General features: G+C 38.5%; 1 protein-coding gene across 1 annotated transcript in view; it reads right to left on the reverse strand.

Annotated features, from left to right (window-relative positions):
* Nucleotides 1-14,266: 14,266 nt before the first annotated feature.
* The window catches only part of LOC107160543 (butyrophilin-like protein 8), a 35,731-nt gene continuing 30,664 nt past the window's right edge, over nucleotides 14,267-19,333 (reverse strand). Inside the window, 4 exon segments of the mRNA XM_048786902.1 lie at nucleotides 14,267-14,420; nucleotides 14,422-14,884; nucleotides 17,389-17,411; nucleotides 18,596-18,698. Coding sequence (XP_048642859.1) covers nucleotides 14,300-14,420; nucleotides 14,422-14,884; nucleotides 17,389-17,411; nucleotides 18,596-18,698 — 710 coding nt within the window. The 3' untranslated portion in view covers nucleotides 14,267-14,299.

Consider the following 19,333-nt stretch of genomic DNA (forward strand, 5'->3'; position numbering starts at 1 on the left):
TCCAAGGCTTCAGGAAACACAGAAAGACCTATATGCAAAAAGGAGGCTGAGCACAGGAATCCTGGTGAATTGTAAGTAGGAAGGGGTGGGAAGAGTCCATACTTGTCCTTGGACAGTGGAGAACCCACCCCATTACACAGTCTCTGCATCAGGTAATTTAGGTCAGTTCTCCCTGGTATATACCAGTCTCTACCATGGGGTTGTCTGAGGAAATTCTGGGGGTGGGGGATGTGGGAGAATCCCCTTCCCCTACACAAAAGCTACTCTCACACACAGCATGGGGTACCAGAGGAGAGGGAATACAAAAACACCAAAATCATAAGAAGATCTATGAATCCTTCTCCTTTTCCAGGGAATATATAAGATAAAGTACTATAAGCAGGATGTAGCTCAGTGGTAAAACACTTCCCTAGCATGCATGATGTTCTAGGTTCCAGCAAAACACACAGGAAGAAAGAAAGAAAGAAAGAAAGAAAAGAAAAGAAAAGAAAAGAAAAAAACAAAACTGAACACAAAGGCAGGCTTGGGGTGAGGAATCGACTCCTCTCTTGAGTTTATAAAAATGTTTTCCCTCATCTGCAGATTCCATCCAGTCATCTGTCTCACTTCTATTTTCACCTCTCAATCTGCATCCTTGCTTTTCCAACCTTCTCTCTTTGTATTCTTGGCTCCTAATCTCTTCACCAGCCAAGGACACAAGGCTATCAGGTCCATTCCCCTGCCTATGCATGTGTCAGCTTGTCTATCTGTTCTCTCTGCCAATCCCCACTCTTCCCCCAAGATTCTGCTCAAGATTTCTTCTTCCCATGTCTTTGGGGGTAAACTCAGCTTCTCTATATGCTGAGTGCCTTCTCACGCCTCAGTTTTTTCCCTTAGGGTTAAAACATGGATTAATGTCTACTGAGACACATTTGCAAGTGCCTTTTTGTTTATTTATTTATTTATTTTTTGTTTTGTGATACTGGGGTTGAACCTAAGGCCTCATGCATGTCAGGCAAGTGCCTTACTACTGGGCTATATTCTCGACCCTTTTTATATTTTTAAATTTTGAGACAGGGTCTTGTTAAGTTGCCCAGGTGTCTCGATGGGCAAAAGTGTGACATCTGCAGTCGAGGGGAGAGATAAAGAATGTCCACATGCTTCTGCCCTTTTCAATGTTTTATTCACTCAAATCACTTAATACAATTTCACTGTATAGGTTTTTTTTAAAGAGTGAGAGAGAGAATTTTTTAATATTTATTTTTTAGTTTTCGGTGGACACAACATCTTTATTTTATTTTTTTATGTGGTGCTGAGGATCGAACCCAGTGCCCCGAGCATGCCAGGCAAGCGCACTACCATTTGAGCCACATCCCCAGCTCTCTATAGGTTCTTAATCAAGGAATGACAATCCTTACTGCTGGGCATTGCATTAGACATAATCAACTCAACTCTAAGCACTGCAATCACACTTAATCATGACAGACCTATTACAGACATTCCCTCTGCATGCTAATTGTAAGTGCTAGATTTAAAGTCTTAAGTCTTAGATCTTAAGTCCATCAGATGCACACTCACTCAGACCACAGCGACCAGGTCAGGAACAGATAGAGGCTTCTTCTAGGGTGGAGCTGTGGCTGCCTGAGGACACAGTTGTAAGAAGTTGCCCTTCTCACCAGGGTCAAGAGGCTGCTGCAGAGTTTGAGAGTGCAGAGGATAATACAGGGGATCAGGCAGATGATAAGAGTTGGAATGTCAGTCCAGGTCCTCATCAGGTTCTCTGGCCTATGTGCATCAGTATCAGGTGGCTTGAATGTCTGTTCATTTCCTCCAATATTTATATTAAATTTTGGAAGCTTCTGCGTGCCCTTTGGGTCCCTATTAGCTGCTACCAGGTTTCTTAGTGACAACTTACATCTTAAAGAAGGTATATGGTCTGGTGGTTTCTGCCCTGATACTTTTCTGAGTATCAGGTTATGACAAATGACATGTGACTTCACCCTGACTCTTACCAGGGTTGTGGAAAGTGACTTGCTTTTATCAGGCTATGCCTGATTGACATATTGAAGAGCTCTATAGCTTTTCTAGTGAGACTGCAGGTTTATTTTAAAATGGAGTTGCTTAGGCTAAGGCCTAAGGCCATCCTTACACCAGGCTGACCTCAAACTTGTAGTCCCCCTCCTTCAGTGGTTGGGATTACAGTTGTGTGCTACCACACCAGCTCCAAGTGTTTTTATGTAACTGTATTTTCTTTTCAACTACAATTCTGTCTCCAGAGTTCAGGGACAGAGTTACCTTGGTCCTTGGCAAATTTTCATGGGTACTTATACTGAGTTCTCCTCACAAAGGATGCTAACCTGTCATGTGGGTTGATATACAAAAGAAGAGAGAGTCACGAAGGGAAGATGAGTTTTGTTCTGCACTGTTCAGAGGCAGAAAAGTGGATTAATCAACCTCCCTGCCGAATATGACCCCCTGAGCCATCCTCATTAGCCATCTTCATTTCTCATTCTCCAAAGACCTTTGACTGAAATTCCTGTGCCTATTAGTTGGCTTGGAGCCCACCATTGTGCTTTTGTCACAGAGATAGTGAAGTACACACATCCAATGAGAAAAAGGGAGAAGCCCACTGATTATTCTCACCATTACAGGAAAGGGCTCATCTTTAGCTGGGTCCTGGGGATGTAAGGGGCTACAGAAGTTGTTCACATCCTTTATAGTCAGATTTCCATTTCTGTAACAAAATACCTGAGAAAACCAACTTAAAAAGAGGAAAAGTTTATTTTGGCTTATGGTTTCAATATTTAGTTGGTTCAATTATTTCTTGGCCTATGGCAAGGCAGAACATAATGGTGGGGAGTGCATAGTGAAGCGAAGCTGCTTACCTGATGGTTGCAAACAAAAAAGATAGGGGTAAGGAACTGGGGTTCCAATATCCCCTTCCAGGATACACAAGTGGCCTAACTTCCTTTCCCTATGCCCCGCCTCCTAAAGATTCCACCATCTCCAATAGTGCCACAGGCTGGTGAACAAGTCTCTGACATGTGGCTTTGGGGGGACATTTAAGATCCAAACCACAATCCCTTTAAAGAGTTCTATCCCAAAATATCAGCATTAGTCTTTCCGACTTCAGAGGAATTCCTCTGAAGTACAGAAGAAGTTAACATTCCCTTGTTAAATCAAACTAAAATTGGCCTGAGGAAGCTTCCATATAAGCCCTCACTTACCCAACTGCAACTTAATTTAGTGCATAAGTAAACTTAAGCAGGAGTAAACTTTTGTAACAAATAGTTAAGTCTCAGCCAGTCACAGCAGCCAAACTTTGATCAAGCACATGCAGCTAACTGTTCAAACAAAGCAGACTCAATTTGTAATCCATGGAGCAGTTTCTTTACCTCATTTCATTTTCTGTACCTCACTCTCCATTTTGCACATTGCAGCTGCAGAGTTCCTCTGAACCCATTCTGGTTAGGAGGACTGCCAAATTCTAGAAATGAAAATAAAAGCCAATCCAGATTCATAAAACTAGATTTATTGTAATTTTATCTTTTAATATTCTCTTGACATGCAAAGGTAGATGGAGTAGGGAACTTCAGCTCCACATAGAATGAGAATTGTAAAGCAGCCACCAGCTGAACACATGCCCTGTGAGAACAGTGCTCACATGAATCCTACCTGGAGGAAGAAAGTGGGCCAGTGCACCTTGATAGCTTGATTATGTTTTTTCAGAGGCCTGTCCAAATTTAGAGTTACATATAGGTTGAGAAGTTACAATGAGGAAAAATAAAGTGAGAATTTTCTTTTCTTTTCTTTCTTTCTCTTTTCTTTTCTTTCACAGGGTTTTACTTTGTTGTCCAGAATGACCTTGAACTCTGATGGCTTCTAAGTAGCCGAGACTACAGGTATGCCCACAGTTCCTGGCTTGGCTGTTTCTTAAAGATGGTGCTCCGCACCCATGGACATTCATACCTGTGCTTCCTTCCCCAGGATGTATCATTATATCATTCACACTTTGTCCTAGTTCATTTGGTGAACAAATATCACTTGTTTGCTCTGATAAGGGAAAATCATTTTAAGAAAAATTATTCAAAATTTCTAAAAAGGTAACAAAGTGGGCAATATATCCTTTCAAGTCGTATGGGAGCACTGACCTAATCAAGGATTGATTTTTTTTTTTACTGGAGTATGTTTTGACTTCTGTTTACTATCGCTTAAAAGTCCCAGACCTAGTGAACTTGCATATTTAAGTTCAGAAGTGTGAGGCAGGAGGATGGCAAGTTCAAGCCCAGCTTGGTCAACAAAACAAAAAGTGAAAAGGGCTGAGGAAGTAACTCAGTGGTAAAATGCCCCTGGGTTCAACTCAAGCATAACCAAAAAACCAAAAATTATGAAAAAAAAAAACCAAAGCAACTTGAGATCAGTTGATATGCTAAATTACTTACATTATATAACAAATTTTATTGTCAAATAAAAAGACTTTTAAACCTTGCCTACATTATAGTCTTTCCTGCATTATATTAATACAAATATTTCAAAAGTCGTATAATATTTCTAGAAATTTGTCAGTGCACATGCTGTGCATGAAATGCCCTGGTGTTCTTTTGCCTAATATTAGTAAACAATGTTATCAGTCATAAATCCTGTTACTATTTAAAGTATTGTCGTCACAGAAACAACCAAATTTCATTGTCAATTGCACTTATGTAACTTCCATCAGACCTTTAACCACAGTCATTTTAAGTCTTTTGTTATTCTCTAACAATTTTTGTTTTATTACCTCCCTAAAAGCATTATCATTCATCCAAAATCCAGACTTCTTGGCTTTGGTGATTAAAAAAAAGGACTATCTTAGAGATCCATGAAAAAGAACTATGCTAGATACAAGGGTATAAGTTTTTGATAGCATTCTTTAAATAACTTTGAGATCATATCATGTGACTGAGGAGGATTTCTAAAATTCTGGTGGAGAAGCTGATACATTCATAGAACCGCTAGACCAACAAAAAGCCATTCATTAAATGAGACTGAATGAACAGAAATGGAATTATTGAAGGTTTTTATAACTTTGTTGAAACATTGGTGGTTCTTTAACATTCTATTTTTCTAGATATATATTTTTGGCTGGAGTAAAATGGAATCTCAGTGTAGTTTTAATTTGCATTTCTCAAATTGCTAGAGATGATGAGCATATTTTTATATATTTGTTGGCCATTTGTATTTCTTCTTCTGTTCAGTTGCTTTGCCCATTTATTGATTGGGTTATTTATTTATTTATTTATTTGGTGTTAAGTATTTTTATTTGTATATCTGGGAGATTAATGCTCTATTGGAGGCACAAGTGTCAAAAATTTTCTCCCATTCTGAGGTTCTCTCTTCACATTCTTGATTGTTTCCTTTGCTGTGAAGAAGTTTTTAAGTTTGATATCATCCCATTTATTGATCCTTGATTTTACTTCTTGTGTTTTAAGAGTCTTATTGAGAAAGTCAGTTTCTAAGCTGATATGATGGAGAGTTGGGCCTACATTTTCTTCAGTTAGCTGCAGAGTCTCTGGTCTAATATCTAGGTCCTTGATCTACTTTGAGCTGTGTTTTGTGCAGGGTGAGAAATAGGGGTTTAAGTTTGCTACATTTGGATTTCCAGTTTTCCCAGCATCATTTGTTGAAGAGGCTATTTTTTTCTCCAATGTATGTTTATGGTGCCTTTGTCTAGTATGAGATAACTGTATTTGTGTGAATTCGTCTCTGTGTCTTCTATCCTATACCATTGGTCTTCATGTCTATTTTGGTGCCAATACCATGCTGTTTAAAAAAATTTATTGATTGATTCTAATTTGTTATATGTGACAGCAGAATGCATTTCAATTCATAGTACACATATAGAACATAATTTTTCATGTCTCTGGTTGTACACAAAGTAGAGTCACACCATTTGTGTTTTCATACATGTAATGATGTCCATCTAATTCCACAGTCTTTCCTACCCCCTGCCCACTCCCTTCCCCTCCCTTCCCTTTGCCCTATCTAAAGTTCCTCCATTCTTCCCATGCTCCCCCCACCAATCCTCGTTATGAATCAGCATCCTCATATCAGAGAAAACATTTGGCATTTGGTTTTTTTGGATTGGTTTACTTCACTTAGCATAATATTCTCCAACTCCATCCATTTACCTGCAAATGCCATGATTTTATTCTCTTTTAATGCTGAACAAAATTCCATTGTGTATATATATATATCACAGTTTCTTTATCCATTTATCTATTGAAGGGCATCTAGGTTGGTTTCACAATTTAACTATTGTGAATTGTGCTTCTATAAACATTGATGTGGCTGCATTTCTATAGTATGCTGTTGTTAAGTCCTTTGGGTATAAACTGAGAAGTGGAATAGCTGGGTCAAATGGTGGTTCCATTCCAATTTTCCAAGGAACCTATTCTGCTTTTGTTACTATAGCTCTGTAGTATAATTTAAGGTCTGGTATTGTGATGCCTTCTGCTTTGTTTTTCTTGCTAAGGATTTCTTTGACTATTCTGGGCCTCTTATTTTTTCAAATAAATTTTATTTTCTATTTCTTTGAAGAACGTCATTGGGATTTTAATAGGAATTGCATTAAATCTGAATAATGCTTTTGTAGTATGCCCATTTTGACAATATTAATTCTGCTTATCCAAGAACATGGGAGCCGGGTGTGGTGGCACACACCTGTAATTTCCATGGCTTGGGAGGCTAAGGTAGGAAAAACAGGTTCAAAGCGAGACTCAACAAAAGTGAGGCACTAAGCAACGATGAGACCCTGTCTCCAAATAAAATACAAAATAGGGCTGGGGATGTGGCTCAGCTGGTCACATGCCCTGAGGTCAATCCCTGGTTAAAAAAAAAAAAAAAGAACATGAGAGATGTTTCCATCTTCTAAAGTATTCTTCAATTTATTTATTTATTTATTTATTTATTTATTTGTAGATTTCATTGTAGAGGTCTTTCACCTCTTTTGTTAGTTTGATTCTCAAGTATTTTATTTTTTCAAGGCTATTGTGAATGGGACAGTTTTCCTAATTTCTCTTTCAGTTGATTCATCCCTGATGTATAAGAACACAATTGATTTATAGATATTAATTTTATATCCTACTACTTTGCTGAATTCATTTATGAGTTCAAGAAGGTTTTCGGTGGAGTTTTTGGGTCTTCTAAATATAGAATAATGTTACTGGCAAATAGGGATCATTTGAGCTCTTCTTATCTGTATCCCTTTAATTTCTTTCTTCTAACTGTTCTGGCCAGAGTTTCAAGGACTATGTTGAATAGAAGTGGTAAAAGAGGGCATCCTTTTCTTGTTTCTGTTTTTAAAGGAAATACTTTCAATTTTTTTCCATTTAGCATGATGTTGACCTTGGGTTTAACATGCATAGCTTTTACAATATTGATATACGTGTCCCTACTTTTCTAGCGTTTTGAAAGTGAATGGTGCTGTGTTTTGTCAAATGCTTTCCTGTATCTATTGAGATAATTGTGATTATTGTCATTAAGTGTATTGATGTGGTTAATTACATCTATTGATTTCCATATGTTGAATCGACCTTCCATCCCAATAATGAATACAAGGAATTATCAGGATTTTTTTTTTTTTTTGCATTTGATAAGATTTGTTTTGTGTCCATTAGGTTCCCACCTTGACCCACTACCTCTGGCCATGGTTGCAATCTGGGCACCATTTGTTTAGGCTTCCTGGGTCTCAGGAAACTTTCCAGAGTGATCAGCCTCCTGCTGGCTGCTGCCATGATTGGGGATTGTCCTTGTTTTGCTACCAGTGACACAATCACCTTCCTGATGTGTCAGCCCCCTTCCAGTGGTATCCAGAATCCAGGAATGTACCTCTATGCTGCCAGGAATACAGGCAGGCAGCTTTCTACCTTGAAGGACTTCCTGCAGCAGGGATCCAGGTTCCTTCTCTTTCCTTTGCCCAGTACAAAAACTTCCTTTCTGCTTGGATCTGAGTTCTCACTTCCCACCACCATGCATCATGGGCATCCTCTCTATCTCTGCTTAGGCTCCTGCAGAGGCTGTGTGGCATACTGGCAATTGCTGGGGTGGCTCTGTTCCACCACACACCCCTTGTTTTCAGTGGGGTGAGGGCATTTCAGCAACTTTTGTATAGCAGTTATCACTCCACAAGTTTTTCCTAGACAGATTATTAAGAGATCTCACCACAGGGGTATTCCCTCTTCATTCAATTTCTTGCTGTCTAGAGGTGGGAAGATACTTTGCTGATTAAAGGGAAACTGGAGTACTGTGAGCTCCAGAAAATGACTCTAGAACATGATAGTGCTTTCTATCCATGATTTGGTTTGAATTGTTTTATCTCCTTCAATGACCCTGCTGTTTCTGTGGTGTATTAGTTTTGTCTGCCTCTCTTTCCAGCTATTGTTAAAGGAGTGAGTTTATGTGGTTTTCCTCTCCCTCTTTTTCTCTCTGTTGCCCTTCCCCCTTCTCCCAATCTGGTGTGGGTTCAGGTATAGGGAACTCTCCTTTATTTTCTATTCCAGTAACTGAACTTCAAGCCTCTACAAGTCTCAGATGGTTTAATTGTGCATCTTAAAGCATTTATTCTGCCACCCACACCTCAGGTCAGTCTTTCCTTCATTGCCTGTTTTCTGTGTTGTAGAGAGATTATAGATCACTTCTTAGCTTCACTCTGATAACTTCTCCAGAATTTTGAATATATTATTTTATTCCCTTATGGCTTGCAATGTTTCCAATGAGCAATCCTATAATAGTCTCATGGGAGTTCCCTTGTACATAACAAGTCAATTTTAACTTGCTGATCTCAAAATCATATCTTCGACTTTAGCTTTTGACAGTTTGGCTATGTTGTGGCTTCTACCATATCCCTTTGGATTCTTCTTATTTGGTGTCTTTGGGGCTTCCTGGATTTCTAATACCTTTCCAGGCTTGGAAACTTTATGCCATTATTTCCTTGAATACTTGTTTTTCTTTATGATCTCTTCCATCTTCCTTCCTCCTCCACCCCTTTTAGCATGACCATAATGTGTATATTACTTGGCTTGATAGTGTCCCATAAGTCCCTTAAACTCTCTTAACTATTTGGTTTTTTTTGTCCTGTTTCTCCTCTAGTGAATGATTTTAGTGACCCATATTCATGTTCACTGATCCTTTTTTATGCTGGCCTGCAGCTGAAATCCTGTGCTGCATTTTCTTTTTAAGTTAAGCTATAGTAGTCTTCAACTTTATGGTTTCTATTTAGTATTTTTTAATATTTCTACTTATTTTTTGAATTCTTAGGTTTTTGTTTATTTGCTTTGTTTTGTTTTGCTCTCCTGATTCTGAGGTGAGCATTATTATGATTATTTAAAAAAAATTCTCTAGATAAATCATATCTCCACTTGACTAGGGTTGCTTTATAGAGGATTTTCTTGTTCTGTTATTTGAAGTATATTTACTGTCTTGTAATTTTCTTTTTGCTCTCTGTGTTATTTTCTACATGTTAGATAAGAGAATTATCTTACTTTGTTTTGTCACACTAACCTTGTGTAAGAGAAGAATATCACTAGTCTATTTGATCAGAGATACTAAAGTACCTCTCAAGTATTTCTGTTTGTCCATACTGCTGTCTCTGTTTTCTGATGGCCCCTAGCAGATTAGAATGTATCATATTCTGTTATTGTTTCTTCTATTCATATAGTGAAGTTCAGGGTTGGCATTTATCTCCAACTCTTTCTATATCAATCCATTGAGATAATATGTGGCAAGTTCATACATTCATATTCAGGTCATAACCTCTGATAATGTTATAACCATTGGAAATGGGCTCATTACATATATACTTCTTTGTTTTCTGTGGTCCAGAGAGACTCAGGACTAAAGAGCCCCATCAACTTCAATATCTAAATGATTAACAATGCAATCCTATGGGTGGGAGGTATATAAGTTTTGGAACTTGGGTGTGTGGACAAACTCCATCTGGAAAATTATGTAGACATGGATTTATCATTGGAGTGAGCTGGGAGGAGGGAGGTTTGGTAAATAGTGAGGTCCTGCTCAGGTTGCATGAAGTCTACTATTTCTCTGTTCTATTGACTCCCTGATGCAAGTTAATTAGAAATTAGGCCATCAGGTAGCCACTGGAATTATGATCAGGGAAACTCCTTCCAGTGAGAAACATAAGGCTGTCCTTTTAAACCCCTCTTTTTTCACATCATGCAATGGGTATAGCTCCTAGAAATGTTATATGTCCATTTAAAACCACCTCTTTGTTTTGTGCTCTAGAGAGACCCACATGTCCTGGTTTCCTCTGTTCCCCAGAGTCAGAAAATTTAGGATGTAGTTCTGTGGGTAGGGGTTATAAAAATTAGGGTGTTCCATGTATTGAAAAACTCATTTCAGGAAGAAATGGTGGATCTGGAGTTATTGCTGTAATAAGCTATGATAAAAAGCTCAAGAAGTACCAATTTCTCACTCAGAATTGTAGAAGTCTGCTTGTCTGGTTATTACCCTAATGCAGGCTAGGTAGAAGCTTAGCTCTCAGCAACAGCAATTGGCAGAGTATGCTGGCAAATCCCTTCCAGGCAGAAACTGGCACTTTTGAGTTTTAGCCCCTTCTCTGCCCTGATTTCAGGTAATAAAGGAAAACACCTCATCGATAATATGGATAACATTTTAGTGGTCTGGATAGATCAAGCCAGTCCTTACATGGTCTTAAGTCAAAAGACTAAAGCATACAGAGGTCTAACTCACTTCAATTGTATTAAAACTGGGAGAGTGGAGGAAGCTTCAGAAGATCATGAAGTTTAAGGAAACAGGCCATTTCCACAACATGAAAGGACAAGATGAACAGTAAGTGCTGATAAAAACATTGTAGCAAGTTATCCAGAAAATTCAGATAAGATAATTGTAGGTGTACACACTAAGCAACAGATTTTCAATATAGACAAAATATCCGTCTATTGAAAAAAGATACCATTTAGGAATTTCATAGCTATAGAGAAGTCAATTCCTGACTTCAGAGCTTCAAAAGACAGGCTGGCTCTATTGTTATGGGCTAAAGTAGCTGATAATTTTAACTTGAAGCCAATATTCATTTACTATTCTGAAAATCCTAGAGCAGTTAACAATTATATTGAATCTACTTTTTCTGTGCTCTATGAAGGCACAACAAAGCCTGGACTATAATATGTCTGTTTACAACAGAGTTTACTATTCTTTCAAAATATTAAAAATTGCTTGTTTGTGACAAAAGAAACTAAAGAACGGGGCGAGGGGGCTCTTTGTTAGCTATTCTTTCAACAGAGGATAAATATCCAGAATATGTAAATAACTCAAAACACTTATGGCCAAAAAATAAATAAAGAGAACAAAAACGAATAACCCAATCAATAAATGGGAAAACTAACTGCTATGGATTGGATGTGAGGTGTCCCCCAAAAGCTCACATGTAAGATAATACAAGAGGGTTCAAAGGAGAAACTATTGGGTTGTGAGAGTCTTAACCCAAGCAGAGAATTAATCGCCTGATGGGATTAATTGAGTGGTAACTGAAGTCAGGTAGGGTATGGCTGGAGGAGGTGGGACATGAGGGACTTGGCTTTGGGGTACATATTTTGTATCTGGTCAGTGGAGACTTTCTCTCTGCTACCTAATCATCATGTGAGCTGCTTTCCTCTGCCACACTCTTCTGCCATGATGTTCAGCCTCTCCTCAGCCCTGGGGAGTGGAGCCACCAGTCTATAGACTGAGCTCTGAAATGATGAACTCTCAAATAAGCTTTTCCTCCCCTAAAATTGTTCTGGTCAAGTCTTTTATTACTCACAACAGAGAAAAAAAGCTGACTAAAACATGAAATAAACAGACACTTCTCAGTAAATACAGATGGTTGAGGCATGTAAAAATATATTCAACATCTTTACCAGTTAGGGAAATGCAAATAAAAACTAAACTGTGGTCTTATCTCACTCCAGTCAGAATGTCAATCATCAAGAATAAAAGTAATAATAAATGTTAGAGAGGATTTTGGGGGAAAGGATCACTCTTACACTATTGGTGGTGTTGTAAATTGGTACAAACACTGTGGAAATCACTATAGAAGTTCCTCCAAGGACTTGGTGTGGTATGACCATATCACTCTCCATATCATCTATATCACTCCTCAGTATTTACCTTTAAGAATTAGCATACTATAGTGACACATTCTGAATTTTTATAGTAGCACAATTAGCAATAGCCAAATTATTGAAACAGTCTAGGTTTCCATAAATGAATGGGTAGATAAAGAAAATGTGGTATAGTAACACAATGGAATTTTATTCAGCCATGAAGAAGAAAATGTATGGATCATTTGCAGGAAAATGTATGGAGCTTGAGAGCATTAAATTAAGTGAAACAAGCCAGGCTCAGAAACTCAAGTATCATTTTTTTATGTAGATGCTAGAGAGAACAAAGAAATAAAGAAAGGTATAGATTCTCATGAAAATGAAAGGGAGACCAGTACAGTAAAGGAAGGAAACCAGTATAGGGAAGAGGGAAGGAAAAGGGAAAGTACTGTGGAATGAAATTGACTAAATGATACTATTATACAAGAACATATAAAAATCCCACTATTATATATAATTGAATGCACCAATAAAAAAATGTTACCATGTTACATTCAAAAAATATCACTGTTTATTGAATGCATCTGGTCACCCAAGACCTTCAACTTAGATGTATAATGAGATAATTATTGTTTTTATGCTTGTGAACACAATATTCATTCTACAACCCTTGGATCAAGAAATAAATTCAATGTACGTGTATTGTTTAAGGATCATGAAACATAGCTGCCATATATAGTGATTCATCTGATGCATCTGGGCAAAGTACATTTAAATCTTTCTGGAAAGGATTCACCAGACTACATGCCATTAAGAACATTTATGATTCCTGAGAAAAGGTCAAAATATAAACATTAACACGAGTTTGGAAGAAGTTGACTCCCACCCTCATAAATGACTTTGAGGAGTTCAAGACTTCAGTAGAGAAAGTAGCTGATGCAATGGAAGGACTTTAATTAGAAAGGAGTGTGAAGATATGGCTGAATTGTTGCAATCTTACTACAAAAATTTCATTAGGTTAGGAGTTGCTTCTTAATGATACGTGAAGAAAGTGGCTTCTTGAGATGGAATTGGCTTCTGGTGAAGAAGCTTTGAAAGAGCCAGGCATGATGGCAGTCACTTGTAATCCCAGCGTCTCAGAGGGTGAGGCAGGAGGACTGGGAGTTCACAGCCAGCCTTAGTAAAGTGGCAAGGCCCTAAGCAACTTAGTGAGACCCTTTCTCTAAATAAAAAAATATAAAACAGGCTGTGGATGTGGCTCAGTGGTTAAATATCCCTGCCTTCAATCCTCTGCATCAAAAAAAAAAAAAAAGTCGTGAAAGGACTTGAAAGATAACACATTAACTGAGCTGGTAGGTTTTGAGAGAGTTGACTTCAGTTTTGAATTTCTACTGTGGGTAAAATGCTATCAGACAGGTTGCATACTATAGAGAAATCTTCAGCAAAGAATCAATTGATGTGGTAAACTTCACTGTGGACTTATTTTAAGAAATTGCTACAGATGCTACAGCCATCTACTGCCACCACCCCGATAAGTCAGCAGCCATCAACATCAAGGCATGATGCTTCACCAGCAAAAAAAAAAGATTATGATTTCTTAAAGGTTCAAGTGATTTTTAGCAATTTCTTAGCAATCAAATACTTTTTTACTCAAGTATTGCCCAGATGTTTTCAAGTATTACATTAGATATATGCTATTGCACAGTAAATAGACTACAGTTTAGTATAAGCATAACTTTTATATTTACTGCAAAAAAGACTTCATGTGACTTGATTTATTAAATTATTTGTTTTGTTGCAATAATCTAGAAGCAAACCACAATACCTATGAGGTATGCTGGTATAAAAAAGATCATCAGCAAATACTGTACCATCAAAAAGATGAAAGTGTGATTCACATTTACTGTCTCTTTAATCTTCCTTATGACAACAGAAGTGGGTCACTGTTCCTGACAATCTGATAAGGAGCTAGAGAGGATGTGACTCATCAAACTTTATTTGATGGAGTTATGACAAACTAAATTCAATGTTAGCCTTATTCCCTCCCCACCTCAAAGTAGCTATGACCCATGATTCCCATGTAGACAGATCAATCTCTCGTCATCAAGAAGCCATCATTGCTATCTTCTGGGAGGTTTTGGAATCCAAAGAGGAACCTTAGTAGCCTAAAGGAGAGTGTGAGGTGTCATTCTGAGGATTATTCATGGGGAAGAAGAGTGTGGTCATCTGTGGGGAGGTTCTTGGTCTGTGTTTGGGGATGTGGGGATCCTTTGAAAAGAGGCTTCTCTTCTGACCTCTGAGATGATTATGGGAGTCACATTTTCATTCTTATGGCTTACACATGATAAATGGCCTCAATAAACCTTTAAACTGAGTTGCCATGGTATAAATGAAGGACTGATTATTTACATTGAAAAAAGAGATGGTCCCACCCTCATAGTCTAGGAAGATACCCACTATTGTAAAGGGCATACAAAAGATACTGATTCTGTGGGTATTTAATGTAAAATGCTCATATTTACACTGTCCAAGGATCCAGATTCCATTTGGGGCAGACAAATTTAAGTCCTTTGCCTTCCTGGATTCATTATCCTGACATATCCCCATGAATCAATTTTCATTGTGTCCTACATCAACTTCCCAGTAGCACTTCCCTGTCTGAAAACACTGAGAAGCTACCACACATTTCCTCCTAAATCTCTTCTCTGTGAAAGGCACCTCCTGGGACATTTTCTTATATGTTACAGCTTTCAGATCAGAAATGTAGAGCTGTGGGTGAGCTGTGTCTGGGTCCAGAGTCACCTCCACTGTGATACAGGGGAGAGATAGAAAGAACACCTGTTAGTGGGGAGGTGACCTGAGCTAGTCCCAGAACTCACTTGCTTTCACTGCAGATTAGGTCAGGGTGGGTTCAGGGGAGGTGTCAGAGCCAGACTCCCTATTGGACATTGCCCCTCCTTGTCTGAACCCGCTGACAATCTGTAATTCCTGTTACAGCAGAGATGCTTAAAGAAAGACACACGCACACACACACACACATCCAGTAGAAATGAGCACCGTCTTTACTTTTTTCTCTCCTTCTTTTATACAGCATTGTTAATTAAAACAAGGGAAGGGCTGGGGATGTGGCTCAAGCGGTAGTGTGCTCGCCTGGCATGCGTGTGGCCCGGGTTCAATCCTCAGCACCACATACAAAAACAAAGATGTTGTGTCCGCCGAAAACTAAAAAATAAATACTAAAATTCTCTCTCTCTCTTTAAAAAAAAATAATAAAACCAGGGAAAAGAAAAAACATCCTTTCAGCAGCTTAATCCTTACAAGCATCGGTAAACATTCTCAGGAAAACTTTGTTTATGGTCACAGTGCTCCATATTTCTTATCAATTAACTTATTCCCAGGCAAACACACACACACATATATATAAATTTTACACTTGGCAGAACATTCTTTTCTCTTATCTTCTTAAGACAGCAACAAGGACACAGTTCAAAGAGTTTATACTTTCTCACAGAACTCCTTGTTTTGCTAAGCACAGCAAAACTTAACTGTTTGTGTGTGTGAACACACACCTCCTGCCCTTTCCTCCTTCACAGTGAAGTCTCTGTGCATTTTCAATGCTTGGCAAGCCCTAGCAGTGAGTTGGTGACTCCTGAATTTCACCCTATTTCTACCACTGTCTCTCCATACATGCCCATTATTTAACTTAGCGAGACTTTTTGTAACCCCACTATTCAGCTTCCTCCCATATATTAGTTTCTGTATAACTTTTATTTCTTTCCCCACCACCCAGACCCCAGGTCAGTCACTAGTGCCCTAAATTATCTGTAACTCTGCCTTTGACTGTCACCCTGGCTGCATCAGCCCCTGCATTATTTCTTCATAAACCTGAGCTGAGAAGTATGTCTATGGGAAGCTGCACCCTGTTGTGTATCCAAATTTATTGTCTGCAGTCTAAGTAGCTCCATATATGTCACTAGTCAGCTATCTTTCCCCACCCTCATAGTCTAGGAAGATACCAACTCTTGTAAGGGGTGTACAGGGGAAGATCATTCTTTTATGGGGATTTAATATGAAAAATGTATTATCTTCCTCCTTTTTAAGGACCCAATATCCCCTTCTGGGAGTTATAAGAAGTATTTTTGCCACCTAGGTGCGTTATCCTGACACACTCCCAAGAAGCAATTGTCACTGTATTCCACATCTACTTCCAAATAATGTTTCCCTGAATGGAAACCCTTAGAAACTTTCTCTTAGATCTCTTCTCTGTGTAGGGCACATTTTGGAAAGCTTTCTTATATGTTATGTTTTTCTGATCAGACATATAGAGCTGTGGTTGAGCTGTATCTGGGTCCAGAGTCACCTCCACTGTGATATGGCTGAGCAAAGAAATATAAGTTAGTGGGAAGAAGACTCCTCTCACTGTAGATTGGTTCAGAGTAGGTTCAGGTGAGGACCCAGAACCAGAATCCCTATTGGCCATTGCCCATCCAGCAATTTCTTCCTCTCCAGTGCAGCCCGCAATATTACCTCCTAATTCTATTTTTGCCCTTCCCTATAAGCGTCTTATTTATCTTTGTGAAATCTCAGTGCAGCCCCCAATATTACCTCCTAATTCTATTTTTGCCCTTCCCTATAAGCGTCTTATTTATCTTTGTGAAATCTCAAACAAATCCACTATTCAGTTCTCCCCTCACCATTTCCTGGCCCTAACTCAATTCTTTCTCCTGCTGCCTGGAATCTTGTCTATTCATCAATTACATCAATTCTCAATTCTTTTCTTTGCCTGAAAACTTCAAATTATGTCCCAATTCCTGCCCTCTCCCCTCCTCCACCTCTGTTTGAAGCTCACCTGGGGAAAGCTGCACTTTAACATGCATTGCAGCATCACAGATTAATCATCAGCAGATTGGGTGGGCTGCATATCTGACACCTGCTATACCCACTTGAGACTGAACTGTGACCAGCCCCCTATGGCATTGTTACCTGTATGTTTCTGGTATTTTCTCAATGCTGAAAACAGAATATATAAGTCAGTGATTACATGGAGAGCATGAAACAAGAGAAGGAGGAGCAACCAAGGGTGATCAACATTTATGGGCATCATGGGAACACCTGAGATCCAATGAAGGCTATGGGCTTTACTACTAAAGGTACTCCTTTTATATTAGTACACAACTTCAAGTTCCCCTTCACAAATTTGGCTCTGTGGGTTCTGATGAGCCTCGGGTTATGTGAATTTATAAGCTAGGGACTTGGAAGGAAAAGATGATTAGGGAAATGAGGGAGGACAGTAACAGCTTCTCTCATCTACCTGTGATTACTTCCTTCTTTGTTCTGGAAACAAAAAAGAGGAGAGGATGAAATTATAAAACAGGAATGAAGGGATAGTGTGGATGGAAGTCTCAGTATCTGGTGACATTCTTAGCTATTTTCCTGAAGTTTTTGTAACATAAAAATCAGTGTATTCCATGGTCAATGAAAGCCTGTATAAAGACTCAAAAGCATCAGGCCAGAGGAAATTGGGGTTTCTTTGCCATTCTGAGTTTGCATATCCTAGACAGCTCATGAAATCTACAGTTTCTCTCTGTAAAAAATGTACCAACATTTTAAAAAATTGGGCATTTTCCGACTCTGATGTACAGCTGTATGTATGATGAATGTCTCCGAAAAACAGTTGCATAGACTCTTAGATATATATCCCCATATACCCAACAGACAAATTTGTTAATGGATGGAGAGGGAAGTTGCTGCACAGCCTTGTCTTTCACATGCTTCCTTTCCAGACCAGAGCAAAGACAACGCAGACAGCTCAAACTATGGAACATAGAGGGACTTAGGAGAACAGTATACAGAAGGCTCAGAGCATGACAAGACACTTACCCAATTCTGCCAATATTTTCCCCAAAACAAAATTCAAAAGTGTGTAATGTATAAACAGAACTTTGGCTCCTTGCTTAATTGGGAAGATCTGTGAGCTGAAGTATAAGATTCTCCTAGAACTTTCCCATTGTGCCTATACCCACCATCCTTTCCCTGAATTTCTCTACCTGGAATATATCAAGAAGACAGCTGGAAGAGGGAAGTGGGATTATGGCAGAGAGCAGTATCACCCCTAAAGAGGAAGAATTGATTCTTATGGCTTAAATTTTATTGAGGCTGAATATTCTTTTATTTCATCAATCTCTTTATCCATATATATGGATAAAGAAGTATTTTTGACATTGAAATTTTTATTAGAGTCTTTCTGATATTCTTAGAAATTTGTATAAGCTTTAGAATAATGAAAATCATTCATCCTTTTATTTTTGTGCCTACTAAAGGAAGGGTCTGTTAGTGGCTGGCATTTTCCCAGGGAGCCATTGTCAGCCAGCCTGGGGGAAAATGAGGAATGTGGTCCCGGTGGCCCAAGTGATGGGTTTCTGAAGCCTGTAGATGGAAGAGCAGACTTGGTGGCACACAGGAGCATCCCTGGAACCATAAATAAAAGCTAAAGGCCCATGATTTTATCCTTCACTTACTTTTGGGAAAAGATATCCTCATTGCAATAATCCCAACACTTAAAATAGAGTAATCCCAATAAAATGAAAACCAGGTGCCAAGGTGAAGGTTGGAAAAATGTCTCTGAAAAACAGTTGCATAGACTCTTTAATAACTTCCGAACAATGAACGCAGTTTGATTCACTTTAAGGAATAGTATCATACCCTAAGATTAAAAGAACATTTTCCTATAATTACTTCCATAGTTCCAAAATATTGCATTTCTATATAAGTCTTGATCTATCTGAAGTCTTATTATATATACACTATAATTGAGGTTTAATTTTCTTCTAAATGAATAAAACTATAACAGCATCATTTATTGAAAACATATTTCTTTACATAATTATTTCACATAATTTCAATTATATATACATCAAGCTCCTGCTTAGGCTTGGATTCATTTTGAAGTTCTATGTTATATGCCATTGATCCACTTCTCTATCCATGGCAATTATTGAGATTGCCTTAATCATCAACAGCCCTGGGATACATCTTGGTATAAACTAGCCCAAGTTTCTTAATTTGATCATTCCTCACTGTGTCTGGCAATTTTTATTTTAGTACTGGGGCATGAACTCAACCATGAGCCCCTTCCCCAGCCTTATTTTGTATTTTATTTAGAGACAGGATCTCACTCAGTTACTTAGTACCTCACTTTTTCCCAAGGCTGGCTTTGAACTCATGATCCTCCTGCCTCAGCCTCTGGAGACACTGGG

This window comes from Marmota marmota, unplaced genomic scaffold (assembly GCF_001458135.2).
Source record: "Marmota marmota marmota unplaced genomic scaffold, marMar, whole genome shotgun sequence".
NCBI lineage: Eukaryota > Metazoa > Chordata > Mammalia > Rodentia > Sciuridae > Marmota > Marmota marmota.